The sequence below is a fragment of the Terrapene carolina genome, unplaced genomic scaffold (assembly GCF_002925995.2).
Source record: "Terrapene carolina triunguis isolate 2854851 unplaced genomic scaffold, T_m_triunguis-2.0 Scaffold89, whole genome shotgun sequence".
Taxonomy (NCBI): Eukaryota; Metazoa; Chordata; order Testudines; family Emydidae; genus Terrapene; species Terrapene triunguis.
In genome coordinates this window covers 3,355,152-3,376,662 of record NW_020664440.1, presented here as the reverse complement: position 1 = coordinate 3,376,662, position 21,511 = coordinate 3,355,152, and the positions used below count along the sequence as shown (strand labels likewise).

The 21,511-nt window shown below is 45.3% G+C and overlaps 1 protein-coding gene across 12 annotated transcripts in view; it reads left to right on the top strand.

The window, feature by feature from the left end:
* CADPS (calcium dependent secretion activator) overlaps positions 1–21,511 on the top strand; it is a 358,046-nt gene that overhangs the window by 72,779 nt on the left and 263,756 nt on the right. For all 12 annotated transcript variants that reach the window (XM_026650418.2, XM_026650417.2, XM_026650416.2 and 9 more), the window contains exons 2-3: positions 2,080–2,193; positions 18,609–18,941. In XM_026650418.2, coding sequence (XP_026506203.1) covers positions 2,080–2,193; positions 18,609–18,941 — 447 coding nt within the window. The remainder of the gene's footprint in view (positions 1–2,079; positions 2,194–18,608; positions 18,942–21,511) is intronic.

The window sequence follows — 21,511 nt, the reverse complement described above, 5'->3', positions numbered from 1 at the left end:
TCGGTCTGTTTTCTAAGTTGTAGTTCCTTCTCCCACTGATGTACACCTCTACCTCGATATAACGCTACCCGATATAACACAGATTCGGATACAACGTGGTAAAGCAGTGCTCCGGGGGGGTGGGGCTGCACACTCCGGTGGATGAAAGCAAGTTCGATATAACGTGGTTTCATTTATAACGCGGTAAGATTTTTTTTTGGCTCCCGAGGACAGCGTTATATCGAGGTAGAGGTGTAGTTGTACAAATTCTTCTGATTCTTCTCAGTGCCTTTTGTTGGCAGTAACTCATTCTGCTTTTCATAATGTCCTTATCTTTTCTCATCAAGACTTAATTAGTCACCTATATTTTGTTTAGTTCGCTCTCCCTTATTTAGATTCTTTCTTATCCTCAAATTCTGGAGAAGTCACCCAGGGATCTCAGCCTACCAACCTTCTGCTTCATAATGTTCCTGTTGCTCTTGTATTCATCATTGGACTTATCAGTGTGCACATGACATCTTAAGGAATCATCTCTCTGGATTTTAGTTTTTCCCTCACTAGCTTATATTATTCATTAAGAACATAAGAACGGCCACACTGGCTCAGACCAATGGCCATTTAGCCCAGTATCCTGTCTTCCAACAGTGGCCAGTGCCAGGTGCTTCAGAGAAATGAACAGAACAGGGCAACTATCGAGTGATCCATCCTCTGTCATCCAGTCCCAACTTCTGACAGAGGTTTAGGGACACCCAGAGCATAGGGTTGCGTCCCTGACCATCTTTCTAACAGCCATTGATGGACCTATCCTCCATGAATTTTTCTAGTTCTTTTTTTAATCCAGATACATTCATTGAATCCAGTTATACTTCAGTATTTATATTTAGCATTATTTCCAGTTAATCTTTCATTTTGCACGCGTCTCACATTTGAATAAACCCAATTTTGAAATGCTCTTTTATTATTGCCATATTCAGCTTTTGATGATATTCAGAAAGTAAAGGCAACAGTTGATTGCTTATACATGGCGTTAGTTACACAATAGGTGGCAGGTCCTGGGGCTGCTCTACAAACAGATTTTTGACATGAATATCGTTAAATCAGTGCAACCCCATTAGTGTGGATTCAGTTATACTGGTAGAAAGGTGTCTATAGCTTGTTTCAGTGAACCAAATCCCAATTGGTAAACATTAGGGGTTGTATTAATTTTAACCTCTGTATCTAAACTGATAGAGCTGTACAAAAGCGGTGTGCCATTGCCTTAAGGCCAAAACAAGTCTGCTGTAAGTTTCCTATTGATGTCTCTGGGCCAGAATCAGTGGAACTATGCTATGAACTGTGGTGTTAAAGTTGTGTCAGCTGTAGATGGATCAGAAAATGGTCTGACAGTTAAAATGGCTTGATCTGTGCTGATTTGGTGTTCAGAGGGTGTGCAAAATGAATGTAATTTAAATGCTTTTTCTTTCAGCAGGTATCAGTAGAGTGAAAATTCTTGTCTAAACAAAGTTTATGGTCAAGCCTATTCTTTAACTTGGGTTAAAGGTGCAAAACTGCTTCTACAATAGGTGCTAAGTGGTGGTGCAAATTTGGGCCTAAGCGGGCCAAATTGTATAACTATATTTCAACAACAAAAAAATCCCACTTTCTTTCCTAGTCCAGGTCTAAGAGCACCCTTCTAACTCCGAGTGTAAATTATATTGTGGTTTGTGTCGCCACTGAACCTGGCCAGTATCCGGGGGGGTGTGGGGAGGGCTTAGTAGTTCTGTTCAGAAAATTCCCAGTTTGGAAGAGGTAGCCATTTGTGTGCATTTTGCGTTGGGAAGAAAATGTGGATGTAGTGGGTTATTGCCCAGAATTATTTCAGATGTTCTTAGGAGTGGCCAACAGCATGAATATACTTGCCAGGATGAAGGTATTTGTATCTCATTCAGCCTATATTATTGCAATAGGCAAAAGACCATGTGGTAGAGGTGTGCCTCATGGTTTCACAGGTATGGAGCAAGGGTGACCTGCTGTTACAAGATAGAGTATTATTTTGGTTATTTTAATTCCATAATTTCCATTTTGCTAACTAATCTCTTTTCATTTGAAATGTCTTTGCAGATAAGCAAGCAGCAGCTCCAGATAGTCAAGGATCGATTCCAAGCATTTCTCAATGGAGAAACGCAGATTGTGGCGGATGAAGCTTTTATTAATGCAGTCCAAAGTTATTTCGAGGTAAGGCGTGATGGTGAGGCAATTGTTGGGCATGAAATACACAAATGAGCACAGCGGACAATGGTTTCTTATGAACAAGTGTTGCATGGCCTCTTCTGCATTAATAGTTCCATCCGAATCTCTTTGGATGGGCTCTGACAGCCAACAAATAAACTCAGTGCTGTTTAAACCAATTCTCCCAAAATATTTTAAAGAAAAGTAAATTACGGTTCAACAGTTAAATCATCTGTGCTAAGTTTAGTGCCGTGCTAAATGTGTACTCCTGCATAATGTAGCTAAATACTTCATGTTCTTACTTTTGGGTTAAATTCTGTTCGAATGGATACCTCCACATTGCTGTTGAGGTCAGTTGGGCCAAATTCTCCCGTTCATTCAGCCCGGTGGCATGTGTAGAGTAATATTGGGAATGAAGGTAGCCCATGGGGGTGACATAGAATGCAGAAAAGAGAAAATTTGGCTCTTTGAGGGTACTGTCATAATGTATGTGGTGACCCAACAAGAATAGCAAAGGCCTTGAAAAGCTTTACATATTGCAATAGAGGGCATCATTAAAGTCTCTGCGCTTGTCATTAGCAAGTAATCTGTGTCATCTCTGTACTAGAGACAGCACCCCAAATGCTTCAGTAAAATTAGTCAAAAAGTAAAATTATAAATATTTTGACGGCCACTAATTACACTTAAACCTGGTAAGTTGGGGCTAGCACAGACACTTGAATAATATTAACGTTACCTTTTAATTGCATGGTACTATGTTTACTTATTAACAAATATAGTGAATGACAAATAGTACTTAATAGTGCACTTACAATGCTGTCTGCAATTCAGAAAATGTTTTGTTGGGAGCATTTTAAGGCCGTAAAATCACATCTGTCCTTCCACTCCCTGCTAATATTCTTTGTTTCTCTGATGAAAACTAGCCCACTCCCTCCCCCAAACCAAACTTGTCACAAATAATTGTCAACAACTTAATTTTCTGATTTTGGCTAAGATATTGATTTAAAAATATATATATATTGAAATTGGATTCAGGATTGTTAGCAAGCATTTTTGGCAAACAAAGCTGTAAAATGACAATCTAACATGATTTTGATAAAGGTATTTAAAATGCCACCAAGACTCTGGCAAAAAAGGAAAAACCGGTCTATTTTGAACCCTGCGCAAAACATAAGGTTGAAAAAAAAAAATGCTCAAAGCTGATCAATGGCAACACAGTACTGCTTTTGTGGTTGGCTCGCTCCCGACCTGCTGGTCCAACAGCTGCAGTAGAGTAGGAAATAGGTGAAAAGCCTTGGGACCCCAAAATCCATCTCTTGGGGTGCAGAGTGGCAGCAGCAGCAAATCTTCAGGTCAGGTCATACCATCGGGCACCGCAGCCGGCATCACGGTGAAATGCAGCATCTCAGGGATGGGGGACCTGTGGGGCCATGGGGTGGACCGCAGCCGCGTGAGACACACTTCCCAGCCCAGCCAGCTTTGCGTATTCTAGCCCGTGTGGTCACTCGGAACAGAGGCGCTCGGGCTGGCTGCCGAGGAAGTGAGTCACTTCCTTGGCACGCAGCCAGCCAGCCCGAGCACCTGCACCCCACCCAGCTCTGCCGGGGGAGGGCTCATGGGGGGTGTCGGCCACTCCACAGGGGGGCTGCACTCAGCGCTGGGGGGGGGGGACTCCACTTTGCGGGGGGAGGAGAAGAAGAATGTGCGTTACGCTGGGGCAGCAAAAGGATACCGCCAGAGCCGGTGCCACCCGACCCCCTCGCCTCACGGCGGCGAGGAGAGAGTCACACAGGTGAGTTCCCCCGCCCCTTCCCAGAGACCCCAGCAGTACCCTCCCTCAGAGTGCGCCACTGTGCCGGCTGATTTGGCACTACGACCTGACCGCTCTTACCTGCTTGCTGTCCCGTCCCGGCGGTGGTGCCCCCAATTTAGTGGTGCCTGGCTGCGTATGCCTAAGGACGGCCCTGCCCATTGTCTCCGGTGCCTGGAAGACTACATTTCCCATACACCAATCTGCTGATGCACCAACCGAGATACATAGTGCATCATGGGAGGTGCATTTTGGGAGATGTGGTTTGGGAGCCTGATGCACCTCCCATGATGCACTATGTATCTCGGTTGGTGCATCAGCAGATTGGTGTATGGGAAATGTAGTATTCCACAATTGTAGATACTACTAAACTGGAAGCTTTTATTAACATCAGGCACCACTAAATTGGGGGCACCACCGCCGGGACGGGACATTCTCCTCTAGGAGCCAGGCTCCCTGGCCTGACTGTCTCCCATAACGCACATAGATCCATGCAACTCCCTTGATTCATCACACAGCTCAATCAGAGCTCAATCCCATAAGCCCATTGCCTTATGGGAAATGAAGTCCTCCAGGGAGCCCAGCCTATAGGAGAAATTAGGGCCAGAACTGTTTGTTTTTTGTTAGTTCAGGGTATGTCTATGCTACAGTGGCACTGCTGCAGCTGTGCCACTGTAGTGCAGATGCTTCCTACATCAGTGGAAGGGGTTTTTCCATCAATGTAGTTAATCCACCTCTCCAAGAGGTAGCAGCTAGGTCATGGAGGAACTCTTCCGTTGACCAAGCTCATCTACAATGGGGGTTAGGTCAACCTAACTACATCGTACGGGGCATAAATTTTTTCACAGCCTTACCACTGTAGCCAGGCTGATCTAATTTTCAGATGTAGAGCAGGTCTCAGAAATTTAGTAAGAGACAGAGCCATGGAACTGGCTTCAGTTTGGCAGCCTGTAGGTGTGGTGACTGGGCCTGAATCTCATCTCGCACTGGTTTTACATCAAGCAAATCCATCATCTCCTGCTGCTCTCATCAGGCCGGATTCTCCTTTTGCCTAAAGGAGTGTACTTTACATGCTGAGGGGACATGAGGTGTGGGCGTAGCAGGGATACTCGCTAAATCTGTCTTATCGTATAGCCTACAAAATGGTCACTTATTTGTTTTCCCCAGCCACACCCTCCTTCCTGCTTCCTCTGAGCGAAAGTTACTTCTTATACACACTAATGGCCTTTTACTGAAAATCAATGGCAAGATTCCCATAGAATTCAATGGCATAGGAACAAACCCTCGGGGAATATCAGAACAATGCAGGTTACACTGCTTTATCAGTTACACTTAAAGTGTAAAGTGGGCTGATCAGAAGATGGATGTAACTTGCATCCTTCTTCCTTTTTTCCTTTTCAGAAACCGTCCCCGCTTTTCCAGGAAAAATGTAAGATTCTATAATGGGGATTGCTGTGTTTTTATATTTCTCTGAGCACTTGAAATTGCCTTGATGGATGCAAGATTCCACAGATACTTCCCAAGGCAGTTAGTTTGATCTTACGTGGGTTTAATAGTTCAGTTGTTTCTATTTTGCCCAGTGGCCTCAAAATGATCTAGTGGCACAATTATTGATTAGGAGTCCAATTAATGTAATAGTAAACAGTATGATGTGGCTGGCCTGGTTGATCCAAAGTGTTTTCCTTGCAATGAGCTTTCTAATTGGTTACTCTGTTGCATTTCAGAACACTTTTATATACAGTCCTTAAGAAACCAAAAACTGCTCAATGGGGTTGACATCAGTTATTTTGAGTAGATTACAAAAATGACTTGGATTTAGTCTGATAGATACAATTTTGACTCTTCTGTTGTATTAAATGGAGAGTTGAAAATTGCCTTATAACTGAGCGACCATATCGCTCTGGTAACTTTAATAAGGCATCCCTTCAGCAAATGTGTATTGGATAATGGGGTTGTTTTTTTCCAGTTTTCAAATGATCGAAAGCAGTTGGAAAGCAATAAAAGAATTAATGTGAAACTGGGGATGACTTCACCCAATAATACTCAAACATTTAATGCATATCATTTGCACAATTCCAAGGCCATAAATCATAATTAGGAAACATACTTCTCTAATTATGTTCCTTTTTAAAGAAAAGTAATATTTTGGCAATTAACTAGATTTGGTAATGAATAGTCTTCATTGTACTAATTAGTTTGTAGGATTAATCACCATTAAATCTGTAGTTGTTGACATGTTGTCATTTAGCACAGTGAATGTCTTTATAACCTCGCTTTGTACATTTCAGTCTAGCAATAAACCAAGGCACAATTCCGTATGATTCTAGCCTCACATATTTACATCCACATACAGAATTTATATGAATGGTTGTGTCAAAATACATAATGATGCAAAGCTGGGAGTTTGTATCGGCCAACCTCCATACCAGTGTTTAAATCTGAGGGCTGTTAAATTCAAGGGTGTAGGCAGATCAAATATGTCAGGGTAAACACACGGAGAGAGACCCTCTGTAACCCTAGAAGACTCGCGAGGTCAAAATCAGCATCCTGAGTTGCTGCTGGAAATGAATTGCAAGCAAGTGCAGATGCCACAATGTAGTGAATGTCGTGCTCTCTGAGAAATATCACTGTGACTGGGCAGTCAGTCTGCTCTTGCTGGAGTTTGAGTGATTATTCAGGTGAATTTTGGATTATTGACAAGAATTTCACGTTTTCATCCTGAATGGTCTCTGGGTACTGTTACAGGAGTTTTCTGTCTCTATATATGTAAATAGTTAGATTAGCTGGAACATACAGCTCTGGTCATAGCTTTTGGAGGACCACTGAAACGTCTTGTGCACTGCAAATAGCTTTCTTTGTGCAGCTGTTAACACAGACTTTCATACCCTTCCTCCGAAGGGAAGAAGAACTTGTCAGAAGGGGGATTGATTTATCTGAGCAGTGTAATTTATTTTTGTCAGCCTTCCTGCCAATCATCTTTCTCTCTCCAAGCTATTCACCATAAAAGGTGAAGATCTGGTTCATAAATTGTGGGAGTGGAGAAAAATTCAATGGTAAAACCTTGAAGAGAATTTAAACTCTCACGCATGATAGCAAAGGGCAGCAACTGCCGTTGTGCAGGGAAACACATAATTCATCCCTGGTTTAGCTTTGCTGAATTGGTCTAATGGTCCCAGCTCTGTCTCTTTTCTCTAGGCAGGTAGGAAGCAGAGAGTTATTTTCATCCCTCATCCGAAAGGGTATTGCCAGGGGATTGCCAGTTTATCACTGCTTCATTGAACACGTGCTCTTGGAGAGAATGTTTCCAAGATGGCAGTGGGATTTAAGACATGCTTAACTGCTTTACTTAGATGGGACTGACTGTGAGAGGAAAAAACAGACTATTTAAACCCAGCTGGGGGGAAAATGAAGGGGGCAAGATGCTGTGAAGTTATTTGCAGTTTCTCTCCACTTCTTTGTTGAAATCTTGTTCTGACCAGCTCCAGCATACAGTAGATTTTACTTATTAACAGCCCCTCGTTTGCCAGCAAAAAGTTGCCATTATCCTGCAGTTGCTAATAAGGAGAAGGCAGGTTTGTGAGGCTGCAGCTGGGGGAAGAAACCCTGGGATATGCCTCTCCTGGCTGCAGCCCTGCAAACCTGCCTGCTGGCAGGGCAGCATCGGGGAGGGGACTGCAGTCCGGATGCTTGAGCTTTCTGCAGAGAGCGGGGTGGGGGGCAATGGAGCTGTATGGTACCTCTCCCTGCACTCTCTGGGGTCAGGGCTCAGCACGTCCCAGCACTTCCCTGGCTGCAGCCCCGGAGAGCACAGGAGAAATACCATGCAGCTCTGGAATCCGGACTGCATCATCCCCCGTCCTCGCTACTGCCCTTTCCACAGCTTCCTCCCCCGCCTGCAACTCCTGTGTCCCTGTGTGCAGGCAGGTTTGTGGGGCTGCAGCCCGAGAAGGAAGCACTGGGACGAGCCGAGCACTAGCTGCAGGCAGGTTTGCAGGGCTGCAGCCAAGGAAGGCACCTCCAACACTTCCTTCCCTGGCCGCATCCGCGCAAATACGCCTGCAGCTGGGGCTTTTCTTCCAAAACAACTTGTCCGTAAGTGGCATGCAGTTGCCACTATCTGAATCCCTTTCCCATTAAAGTCAATGGGACAGGATTGGTTCCCGGCAAAATGTTGCTATTAACTGGAAATTGTTAATATTGAGGTTGCTATTAAGTGGAATCTACTGTACTTGTGCCCTATATAAAAATGTATTTTTTAGTTTCTAATAATTTAACTTCCAGCAAACACCTGAACAAAACCTACAGAACTGAAACCCCTTTGTTCCTTTGCAGATAGGCACCCACATGGGTCCCCCCCCCCCAAAAAAATCTTATCACTGGTACCCTTTCAGGTAGGGCTAATGCAATGATTCCCAGATCTCTTGGGTTATTGCCGCATACCAGTCTGCCAGGCAAGCACCTCTCTGACGCCCGAGGTAGATGCAGTTGAATGTCAAACTGATTTGAAACAAAATGTTTCAACATCTCCAAGCTGCAGTTTTTCAGAATTTTGTTATGCAAAAAATTTCAATACTTCAGTTTTTGTTTTCATCCCGAATTAGGGTGAAAACAAAGGTTGCAATAGAAAAATTGCCTGTGAGGTACAAATTCCAATTTTTTTACTCCGCTTTACTCATGGTTTGGTCAAGATTTGCAGAAGGCTAATCTCATGGCAAGTAGGAGCATTGACTGGGAGTGAGGAAACTAGTTCAGGGATATCCAGCACACAAGTCAGTCCTTTAAATGCAGGATGTGATTATCAAATAGCTAATTGAGCAACACAGAACTCACTGATAGTAAAGAATTTATGAAGGCTACATTCAAAACTTATGAACCATTTAAGGAAGAATTCTAATCGAATGATACATGTCACTTTCAATTCATTGTCAAATCTGCTTGCTATATTTTTGTTAACAGGGCCTTGGAGTATCCAGCAGAAAATAAGATTCAAACCTTTGAATGTAGTTTCCACACCGTAATGTGGCTTGGTAAGCCTCGGATTGGAATACAATGGAATTTGACAGAAGTGAACAAAATGCATTCTTAATATTCAGGTTGCATTGGAACTGGATCCTAAAATAAACTGGATGGCTGGGATAGTCTTTGTTTGAAAGTTGACAGGCACCTTCTTAATATACAAAACTAACCTGTGTTTCATGATATCTGAAAAAGACATCTAGACCCACATCTTCAGAGGTATTGAGCCACAATCCTTTGAGGATCTGGATCATAGTAGAATCATAGAATATCAGGGTTGGAAGGGACCTCAGGAGGTCATCTAGTCCAACTCCCTGCTCAAAGCAGGACCAATCCCCAACTAAATCATCCCAGCCAGGGTTTTGTCAAGCCTGACCTTAAAAACCTAAAAGGAAGGAGATTCCACCACCTTCCTAGATAACCCATTCTAGTGCTTCACCACCCTCCTGGTGAAAAAGTTTTTCCTAATATCCAACCTAAACCTCACCCACTGTAACTTGAGACCATTACTCCTTGTTCTGTCATCTGGTACCACTGAGAACAGTCTAGCTCCATCCTCTTTGGAACCCCCTTTCAGGTAGTTGAAAGCACCTATCAAATCCCCCCTCACTCTTCTCTTCTGCAGACTAAACAATCCCAGTTCCTTCAGCCTCTCCTCATAAGTCATGTGCTCCAGCCCCCTAATCATTTTTGTTGCCCTCCGCTGGACTCCTTCCAATTTTTCCACATCCTTCTGGTAGTGTGGGGCCCAAAACTGAACACAGTACTCCAGATGAGGCCTCACCAATGTCGAATAGAGGGGAATGATCACATCCCTCGATCTGCTGGCATTGCCCCTACTTATATAGCCCAAAATGCCGTTAGCCTTCTTGGCAACAGGGGCACACTGTTGACTCATATCCAGCTTCTCTTCCACTGTAACCCCTAGGTCCTTTTCTGCAGCACTGCTGCCTAGCCACTCAGTCCCTAGTCTGTAGCAGTGCATGGGATTCTTCCATCCTAAGTGCAGAACTCTGCACTTTGCCTTGTTGAACCTCATCAGGTTTCTTTCGGCCCAATCCTCTAACTTGTCTAGGTCCCTCTATTTCCTATCCATACCCTCCAGTGTATCTGCCACTCCTCCCAGTTTAGTGTCATCTGCAAACTTGCTGAGAGTGCAGTCCATGCCATCCTCCAGATCATTAATGAAGATATTGAACAAAACTGGCCCCAGGACCAGTCCTTGGGGCACTCCGCTTGATACCGGCTGCCAACTAGACATGGAGTCATTGATCACTACCCGTTGAGCCCGACGATCTAGCCAGCTTTCTATCCACCTTATAGTCCATTCATCCAGCCCATATTTCTTTAACTTGCCGGCAAGAATACTGTGGGAGAGCGTATCAAAAGCTTTGCTAAAGTCAAGGAATAACACATCCACTGCTTTCCCCTCATCCACAGAGCCAGTTATCTCCTCATAGAAGGCAATTAGGTTAGTCAGGCATGACTTGCCCTTGGTGAATCCATGCTGACTGTTCCTGATCACTTTCCTCTCCTCTAAGTGCTTCAGAATTGATTCCTTGAGGACCTGCACCATGATTTTTCCAGGGGCTGAGGTGAGGCTGACTGGCCTGTAGTTCCCCGGATCATCCTCCTTCCCTTTTTTTAAAGATGGGCACTACATTAGCCTTTTTCCAGTCATCCGGGACCTCCCCCGATCGCCATGAGTTTTCAAAGATAATGGCCAATGGCTCTGCAATCACATCCGCCAACTCCTTTAGCACCCTCGGATGCATTAGATCTGGCCCCATGGACTTGTGCTCATCCAGCTTTTCTAAATAGTCCCGAACCACTTCTTTCTCCACGGTGGGCTGGTCACCTTCTCCCCATACTGTGCTGCCCAGTGCAGCAGTCTGGGAGCTGACCTTGTTCGTGAAGACAGAGGCAAAAAAATCATTGAGTACATTAGCTTTTTCCACATCCTCTGTCACTTAGGTTGCCTCCCTCATTCAGTAAGGGGCCCACACTTTCCTTGACTTTCTTCTTGTTGCTAACATACCTGAAGAAACCCTTCTTGTTACTCTTAACATCTCTTGCTAACTGCAACTCCAAGTGTGATTTGTACCTCAAAGGGACTAGATTCCCATCAATTCAGCTTGTATCCAAACTCACTGTTGTCAAGGTCCAATAGGAAGATTATTGTATATAACGTGAGAGTGCCCTAAATTAAAAAAAAAAAAAAAAAAAAAAAAAGCAACAGATTTTTTTACACTCCTCAGTGAAACAGCACACCCAAGTTCTGTGTTACTTCAAATGCCAAACTATGCTCACCGCCTCACATTAACAATCTGAAAATTAATTAAAAATGTAACTGCTGTTTATGCTCAAGGGCAGTCTGGAGACTTTGAGCAAATGAAAAAAAGGCTGAAACTTTTATGAAAGAGACAGAGAAACTATAACATGGCTGTGTATGCTTTTCTCATGGCTATGACATCGTCAGGGTACTCTGCATCTGACCCAAACTGAACTCAAAAGCAATTTCATAGCTACCTTGCAACAGACCTCCTTTCTCAATGCACTGAATGCCCACTGTCTGTTCCTTTTACTTTTTTTTTTTTTTATTGTAGCCTTTAAATGGAAATCCGTGTTTGAAGTTTACACCAGGGACAATAACTAGTAGTTCCTATGGCACTACTTCCTTGTTTTACCAACGGGGAAACTGAAGCACAGAGGGGCAGTGAGTTGTCATCCAGTATCAGAGCTGGGAATAGAGCCCATGTCTGAGTTTCAGTCCAGTGGACCACACTGCTTCCATGATTGTGTTTGGTTCCTGGCTCGTGTGCCTGACTCTTAGCAAGGAGTTGGAAAGTATAGACCCCAAAAAACATTAAGCTCCTGGATTCGAGGGTTGGTGCTTTAATATCCAATGTGCTCCCAGGGCAAGGCCAGGTACCAAGAAGTTGGGAGGAAAGCTCTTTGCTCCCTCTACTATGTGCCTCCAGACCAGGGACCATGGCCATGCCCCTGGCCCGCACACCTTAGGGTGCAAGCCACCCAAAGGGAGGTATGAAGAAATGGTCCCAGTCTGCCTCTTCGGCACATTCCAGCAGATCTAGGTAGCCACAGAGGGAGGTACATGTTGGATCCTCTGACAGGGTGATGCAGCAGGCAGGCTCCCTGCACCGTGGGGTGCTCCAGGAGGAGGTGTTGCCCTTTTGGTTAGCTCCATGCACCTCTCTGAGCAGCATTGCCTGGCCCCATGGCACTATGTGCTGCTTGCTCTCCTTTGACTGCAGCTGTTGTTACTACACAAGGAGCATCAATTGAGTGCGTAACACAGGCATGTCCTTCAAGGAGGTCTGTGATCACCTTTGCCTGCAACAGCTGATTGACAGGCCGTTAACACCTCTTCCATAGCAGCATGTGCCAAGCACAAGCCCTCTGCCATGTGGTTCTTTCTACCTCTTGAGCTCCTCCACTGTATAGTCTCTTGGTGTCTTTATAGCTCTCTACGAACTGCAGCTAAACATTGCACCCCGACTAAGCCATCTCCAAATGAACAATGTGGGGTTGGCTCCCTTGCGGAAGCAGTTACCCTACATTTCCAATGGACAGACATGTCTACACAACAACCAGGAGGTGTGATTGCAGCTTGTGTAGACATTCAGAAGCTATCTAGCCCTAGCCACACATGATCCTGGGTGTGTACACATCCCATGCCACCATGGCTTCACTGCTATTGGTTCTCAAGCTAGATCAAAGGTGCAGTCACATCTCCCAACGGCCGTGCAGACATACCCTTAATATAAAGACAGGGAGGCACAGCAAAGTAACAAGACTGCAGGACCAGTGAACTGTTGTCCTACTTTTTCTTTCTAGTCCTTTATTAAGGAGCATGGTGAGGAACTTGTTTACGACAAACACAAACGAGGTGGTTTTCAATAGAGTGAGGGGGATGGTGGATAAATCAGATCAGCTGACTAATCCACTGTTCTTTTTGTATATTTTTATCTAGAGACTATTCCGTACTGCTGCCTATTTCCCACAATCATTTCTCTTGAATGTCCCTTCAGTTTACATTTATACATTAGAAATCCATATACCCAACACCGTGGTTGGATAGCCTGAAGAATCGCAGGATTTGCTTTGGGTGTAGGGGAAACTTCTTTTTTTAGTCAATCTGGAAACTTTATCACTGACAATCCCAGCACAGAACATAATCAGTATTCCAGGTTTGAAAGATTCCTATGCAGTGTTAACATGCAGCTTACTCTGTTCTCTGCATTTTATCCCCTTACCAAAATTCTGTCATGGGAGAATGAAAGGGGAACAGATTAAATGTGGGGAGCTCGCGGGCTGTTTGATATCATTGCTCTTCCTTGTTCTGGTTGTGTGGAAGTGGCGATGGTCTCTTCCGTCATTCGATTTGGGCATGTGTGATCAATAATTTTATGAAGGAAGAGGGGTTTTTTTTTCTACTCTACCAGCTAACCAGATTGATTTATGCTCATCTCTACATCACTGCCATCAGATGAAAAGTCTAGTGAACTGCACAGGCTGCGCCGGGGGGGTTGCAAAACATCTGTAATGCTGTAGAAATATTGCAAACGCCACTGGGACAAGCAGACTTCCACAAACAGCAGTGCAGGGAGCCAATACCTTTTAGCTGACGGGCTTTCCACAACCTGGCCACACCCTGCTCAGCCAGCCTTAGCATAGATACTCGGTAGAGTAGAGATCAGACTTTTTGAACACAGGATGCAAGACTTTCTCGGCCTTTCTCCTGTTCACGGGATTCTTTGTTCAAAATGTTTTTAGTCGAAGAAAATGATGCGAGTTATAAAATGTCTGTTAGAAAGTGAGTTTTCCTTGCAAGGATCCTGTAATGGAACAAAGGACCGAAGCCTAATCACCTAGCTCATGCTGCCACTCCCACAGCAGTCACTGGGATTACACATGTGCAACTGGCAAACGGGACTTGCTTCAAATGCATCACACTTCTGTATCCCCTCAATAAAAACACGTCTCCATGAACAGATGTGAGCCCTTCTGGCCTGACTGTTACCTGGACACCAATGTAGTTCTGACCCGGTAATGCTGCCATTTAGACATCTAGGTACCTGATTACATCTGCACTTACACCCATTACCTTTTTCCATTGTTAATCATAAAGCTGAAAAAGCCTGGATGTAAGTCATACTATAAATGGCCATTTTACACAGGAATGGGTTTAATGGGTGTTTTGTAGCACTGTTCGCATACTCATGACATTTAATGTATTAACTAGCTGAAAACCTTCATCTCATTTCTGCTACTTCCCTGTTATCTGCTTAGTAGCTGACAGAGACCGAGAGTTAGAACTGATCCATCTAAGGGCTAGGCTTTGTCGATGGACATGCCAATAGGAATAGATGACTTGCATAGTGAAAGAGGTGTTTGGTTTTCTTTTAATAAACACTGACACACATACACCCGTTAGAACTTTGTAATTCTTTCTCAGCCTGCCATATTCCTACTGGACATCCCAGAACCCACTGAGTGCACGGCTTATTTTCCAAAGAAAGATGCACAGTCTTCATGACAAACCAATTTTCCATTGCAATTGTGTCAGCATCTCTTTGTATCTCCCCAGCGACCTTCTCTGCCTCACTTGCTGCATTCATTGTTTTCTGATGTCCAGCACCTCCAACCCCGATGTCATCTATGGATTACCTCCTGCCTGGACCAGCTGATCACAAATCTGTGCTGGCCAAAGCTCTTGAAATGCTGCTTTTTCTAAGTGGCATTTAGTTCCCCTGGCTCTGAGGGTTGCCTAAAAACTGTCACTATATTAATTGGAATGAGCAATAAATGTAACCTCATTTCACCAGCGAGGAGAAGGTCACACTGCACGTCCCTTCACCGGCCCTACCCGTAGCTGACTCACCACAAGATAAACACTCTGACCGTTCACAGATAGGCTGTATAAGTAAAAGTCACAGTGGCCACTGGTGAAGTTCCAGTGCAGAATCAGTGCCATTTCAGGAACACCAGAGGATGAATTTCCAAGTCCCCTTTCACCCTGCTGCTGATGTTACCCAGCTGAAAAAGGCAAAGCTGGAGAAGGGTTTGTGAGCGTGCCCTGGACTTGAGTAACTCTGGGATCAGAGTCCGGCCTGGTCTCAGCATGTGTGTAAGGAGGGAGCAGGCTCTCTGACTCTCTCTCCCCAGGACTTGCACACCCGTGACAAGCACCGTGTCTTTATGGATTAAAGCCCCATCCCCCTTCCCTGACAGATGCATCTGAGAACATAAGCCCATCAAACGGCTGGGGATGCTCTGAATGCCACGCTTGAAACATGGCAGGTTTTTACACCACTCCACCATGTCCTCAGGTCATCCCTGAGGTCTTTAATTATTGAGAGCTCATAGCTACCCCCGCACCCCACACTGCCTGCACAGCTTCCTCCACCGTGCTGTACTCCTGTCACCCTCTGCTTCATGAATAAAACAACCCTTTGTACTCTCCAGGCAGCCCTAGCACTGCTCTCGTTTGGGAAGGCGGAAAGGAGTCACTCCTTTCCCGTGTCCCCTACATTGCTGCTCACGCAGCATTTTCCTGCTCTCCACGGGCCTGCGTTGTCTTGACCCTTTCTTGTACCAGGGAGAATATTCTCACCTAATATCTGGTCTGCTCTTTTTATCTACTGCCCCCCTGCCCCAACGTATCTTGTGCTGGGCAATAACCTCTTTATAACATGAGACTCACGGGGCTGAATCAAAATGCACCCTGGGTGTAACAGCCTCTGGTTCAATGGAGTTACACGTAGGCGGTGGGTATAAGAGGCCAGGGAAAGCCAAGCCTCCCCACCAGCCTCATCCTTTTCTCCTGAGGCTCACCCTCTTCCCCTCCCTGTTCCTTCCACATGGGAGCCTCGCGGGAGGGGGTGAAGAGGTAAGTGTGAGCAGCCAGCTGAAGGGCAGGTGGGTGGGCAGGGGATCCGGGGGTGGGGGCAAAGAGGCACATCAGCTGGCTTGCGGGTGGGCGGACAGGGGTGAAGAGGCACGAGCGGGGGGGGGGAAGCAGGGGGTGATGAGATGTGCACGTGATTGGGGGGGGACCTCGGGGAGGGTGTGAAGAGGCATGGTCATGGGGGGCCTCTGGGAGGGGGTGGAAAGGTTTGGGCGGAGCACGGGCAGGGCTTCTGGGGGAGGAGGCTGAGTGGGGGCGGGTTTCGGGGCAGGGCCCCAGTCCGGGTGCGCGCCATCTCCCCAAATGGAGGAGTCACATGCTGCCCATGGAGTTACAGCAGGAATGAATTTGCCCTTTTCTGACTATGGCTGTAGAATATGCTACTTTTTTATTTTAATTTATTTTTATGATATGAGATGTCTCTGAGTTAGCCATTGGTTTACAAAGATCAGAAGCTTTTCCCCCATCTTTTGCTCTGTTTCCCCCCTTGGTCTAGAAGGTCTGACCACGCTACTGCAATGTTGCTTATGGTCTAAGTAGGAGGGATAAAATCTCAGCATATGAGAGCTTCTGGAGACTCTTTTGCCAATGCATTATTTCTTTGAGAAGGCATTCTTTAAGCACAACTATCTTTACATACATAGTTCAGCTCCTACATGCAGAATCCTGTCTCTCTTGCTATCTCAGCAGGACGGTCTGCTGAGGTCTGCTTCAATTTAGTAGCCTAGTGTGGGCATCTGCCACTTCCTTCAGACAGAAGGATAAGTTGATGTCATGATGTATAGAATCAAAGTCTGTCTAAAACCAAGTTGGGTTTATTATAGAATCTACACCTACAGACTTCCACCCAGCTTGAGTTGCAGCTTTGTCTTCCCTCCTTATTGGGGAATACTCACTTGTCGGCTGCACAAGAGAGTGGCTGAATAACATACCGCAAGTAAACGTATATCATTACAATCGGCAGCCATTTAAAAACCTGAACCAGTGAGAGCCTGGAAAGAGTGTGGAACGGAACTTTGTCATGCCGGATATGGGACTACAGCCAACTTCAGGGACCGAGGCTGGAACTCAGACTAACACTATGGAGATTTCAGAGCTGCCCATTCCAGCTCTGTCATCTGTTAATGAGATCTCAAAGCTTCCAGCAATTTTCAGTTCAGCCACCACTCTCCAGGGTAAATGCCATCACCTCATACACCTTCGAAGATAGAGATGTATTGTTTTTCCCCAAGGGAGGGATCTGTGTGAGCAATTGTCTCTCCTGGATGGATTCTTTTCCTTCATCCTTTAATCTCTCCCATCTCTGTGGGGAAGGGGTCAGTGCTGACAGGGGGTGCCTAGGAATGGAAGAGCACGAAGAGATATTTTTAATGTAGTGGCTGTCACAACACCAAACACTTCTCATCTTTATTGCCTGCCCTCTGCATAATCATACAGACAGATAAAACAAAGCCCACTGTGAACCATGAGAGATGTGAAACAGTTACAGATAGGTTGCTAGCCCTTACCTAGTGCTATGGATTCAACCAAGTGGCCAGCTCTGAAGTAGTGTCCTGTCTCTGGAGTCCTATATTTTAATTAAAAAATTGTTACGACAGTTCGTGGTTGCCTGCTGTGTGCAGTCTGTGGAGGCCTTTCTGTTCTGGGGCTAGGGCTAGGAAGGGGAGTTTGGTGCCCAGCTTGCATGCTGAGATTGTACTAATGGATGGAAGGATCGGGGTGCTGGAGCTCTGTTGTATCCCAGCAGCGTTCCAGCCCCCACGATGCTTCTCTGTTAGTTGCCAGGTTATTGCCATGTGTTTAAAATTACATTTAAATACTGACTGGTTAAAGGAGCCAAATAGCAAGGATCATATTAAGATTTTAAGGCAGCTTCTTCCATCAGTGTTATACCAGAGTAACCACACACAAGCCAAGGGAGAAAGCAAAGGTGTGGCAGTGCACATGCACGCACAAACCCCACGTGGACCAACTAGTGCAGATCAGCATTGCTCCATTTTTTTTTTTTTTACACCAGCTGAGGGATCTGGCCCTGTATGGCCAGGATCTAGCCAAGTGATAAATTTCAGAGCCATGCAGCAGAGAAATTTTATCCTGCACGTTTTGACTGCTTCACCTGCCAACTGATCTACCCCGCCTCCCAGCATTGCTCTAACATTCCAAACGCCCGAGCAGCTCTAAACCGCTGCTCTCATTGTGGCAATTCATTAGACTGGTGTAAACAGCCTAACTCCACTGATTTCAATGGAGTTAGTCCAGGTTTACACTGACAGCAGAATTTGGTTGGAGAACGGAGGCTAGAATTTGGTTGTCACAACAGTTGGTTGTCACAACAGTAGCTAGAACTAAAATACCCTCCTGCATCCTGAGCGGTATTTATGTATTTGGTGCAACGTGACTATGACATTAGGTGAAGTCCTGATTACATCAAAATGCTTTTGCTTAGTGGTCTGGCTTCGTTACATCTCAAAGTCCAAACGTGACCGTTCTAGTCTAGCAGCGCTTGACTGCTGCATGGGGAATTGGAAAGTATTGTATAAATAAGTTAGCTTCGGGGCGTGCAGAGCTTCATATAGACAAACCGGGTTTTAATGATGCTTTACAGTAATTGGCGACTACAAAATGGAGTCACTTCCCCCCCCCGGCCCCTCTCTCTCCTTGCAGGTGTTTCTGAAAAGTGATCGTGTGGCCCGGATGGTGCAGAGCGGGGGTTGCTCTGCAAATGACTCTCGAGAAGTTTTCAAGAAGCACATTGAGAAGAGGGTGCGCAGCCTGCCCGAGATCGACGGCCTCAGCAAGGAAACGGTTCTCAGCTCTTGGATGGCAAAATTCGATGCTATTTACCGTGGCGAAGAGGATCCACGCAAACAGCAGGCCAGGATGACTGCCAGTGCTGCCTCGGAGCTGATCCTCAGCAAGGAACAGCTGTACGAAATGTTCCAGAACATCTTGGGAATCAAGAAATTTGAGCATCAGCTGCTGTACAATGCGTGTCAGGTAAGGGTCCCTCCCCATCTCGGGGGATCTAGTCTTTGATGGTACCTCATGCGCCATTTTGCTGTCATTATCTTTGCCTTTATACTGCCAGCTTGCCAGTATAGAGGGGAAGCACACGTCAGTGCATCCTGTAGGAAATCATATTAGTATTTGAATTTCAGATGCACAAGGGGTGAACATTTTATGCAAACTTGCTTGTTGAGATTCTGCTGGATTGTCTGTGACCTGTGCACTGTTGTGAAGCTAATAAGGCTAAGCAATAACCAAATCCTACTACTCTCACTCATGCCTGACCCCAATGGGACCACTCCATGAGTTAAGGGAGAAAGGATTTACTACTTAATAATGGGGGTTTTTCGCCTTCCTCTGCAGCATGGGGCATGGGTCACTTGCTGGAAGATTCTCTGCACCTTGAAGTCTTTAAACCATGATTTGAGGACTTCAATGGCTAAGACACAGGTTTGATAGAGGAGTTGGGTGGGTGAGATTCTGTGGCCTGCATTGTGCAGGAGGTCAGACTAGGTGATCATAATGGTCCCTTCTGACCTTAAAGTCTATGATTCTAATCCTTGCTGCTTGTGGTACCACTGGCTGGGCAGGTAAGGGTCTCTGGGCTTCCACTCCATTCTTCCCCCTTTCTCAGTCCCCTCTGCCTGCCTGTAAAGGGACAGTGGGTGGTGAAGAGGGGGCCGAAATGCATGGTGAGGTATGGAGGGAGGTGAGATAAGAGGAGAAACAAATGGAATTGGAAGGAGATCACGCTTGTAGGCTTTAAATTCGAGCTCAGGCAGTTCTTTGTTCCTCTGTGTGAGAATTTGCTCTAGGAATGATTCTGGGGAAGTTCTATAGCCTCTGTTCTACCGGAGGCCAGACTACATAATCACAATGGTTCCTTCTGCCTTTAGAATCTATGAACCCTTTGAGGTTCACTGACCATAGTTTGCAGCTTTGCTGTGGTCCATCCAACTTGTAATTGCATCTCCTTTGTCTGAACCAGCCTGGTTTGATTAACTACGGCTTTGTCTTCACTGCTAAAAGAGGTGAGTTTTTACTGCAGGATAAGTAACTCAAGTTCCCTATCCTCCTGTAAAATGCTAGTGGAGACAAGGCACCTGTAGTGTTTATCACGAGGTAACTAGGTGAGGTCAGCCACGGGCAAGGAACAGTGCTGTCCTCATCTAGCTACCTCGTGATAAACACTGCCTCCTCTCCGCTAGGATTGTACAGCAGGACAGCTAACGCATATTACTTATGTCCTGATTCCTCCGTCTTTTTGGCAGCGGAGACTTAACCTTAGATGGACTATTTAGGGATCCTCTGAATGCAGACTCTGCAACAGGGACCAATAGGACATTCACTACAGAGTAAAAATACCCTCCAAGCTATTTCCAAGGAAGACTGAGATCTTGGCCTCCCCACTGTATGGAGAACGAAATGATTTTATCACTTTCTCCCCTCGATTTGGTAATTTGTGCCCAGTAAAGATGAATTTTGCACCATTTTCTGTTCTCCTAGTTCAGATGATCTTCGCATTTCCATTTTCAAGACGGGGGTTATTTTCTGTGCCGTGTTTTCCCCTCCAAGTGGGTTGTAGCCCACGAAAGCTTATGCTCTAGTAAATTTGTTAGTCTCTAAGGTGCCACAAGTACTCCTGTTCTTTTTGCGGATACAGACTAACACGGCTGCTACTCTGAAACCTCCTGACTAAATTAATTCTCTCCTTTTCCCCCCTTTTTCATCTCTGTCATTTTAAAAAAAAAAAGAGAGTGAGAAATGTGTGACAATGAAAAAGGATCTAATCAGCATTACAGCTCTGGTTAATAACATGGCTTCTTGGCAGAGACTCTGACGAAGAAGGACTTAAGTAGCAAATGGGCAGGGCAGCCCAAAGCATATCCTGGTTCAGGGTGTACTCTGCAGTCCCATGACCACAGGGCCATAAATATGTAACCCAATAAGACTTGGCAGATTTCCTTTGTGTGCTGAAGTGCTTCTGACCACAAACTGCACAATGCTGCTGTAGCCAGACTGTAGGACATGTTGGTGTCTGGCCTCAGCAGTTTAAAAAATGGCACAAATGATATGTGGTTTTCTGATTAGTCTTGAGATTGTCTCAAGGAGCAGGAAATGCTCCAGAAAATGGCAGAAAATGATTATTTTCACCGTGATGGGCCCTGGATTCTTTGTAAATTTCTATGGGTATCATCAATCCCTAAACTGTGTGTTTGTCTGTGGGTGTGATACAAAAGTTATTCCGTGCATTGTTAAGACACGTTTCTCAAGGAAAATAGTTTCTCAGATTGATCAGTAGTTGAGAGGCAAACTGAATTACCCAGACTGTTGTTTTTTCTTGCAGCAGTGTTCTCAGATACATCTGAACAATGGTTTTTCCTTGACCCGCAGTGTTGATCCATCGACCTTGGAAAGGGAGTTACTTTCCAAGTGACTTCAGCGTAAAGTTAGCTTGCCCAAGTAGGAAGTTTAGCATTTGTTTTTTATTACCCTGTATTTCCATTCATTCTAGCCTACTTTCTCTCCCTGAATAATCCCTGGTTGTTGTTTAGGAACAC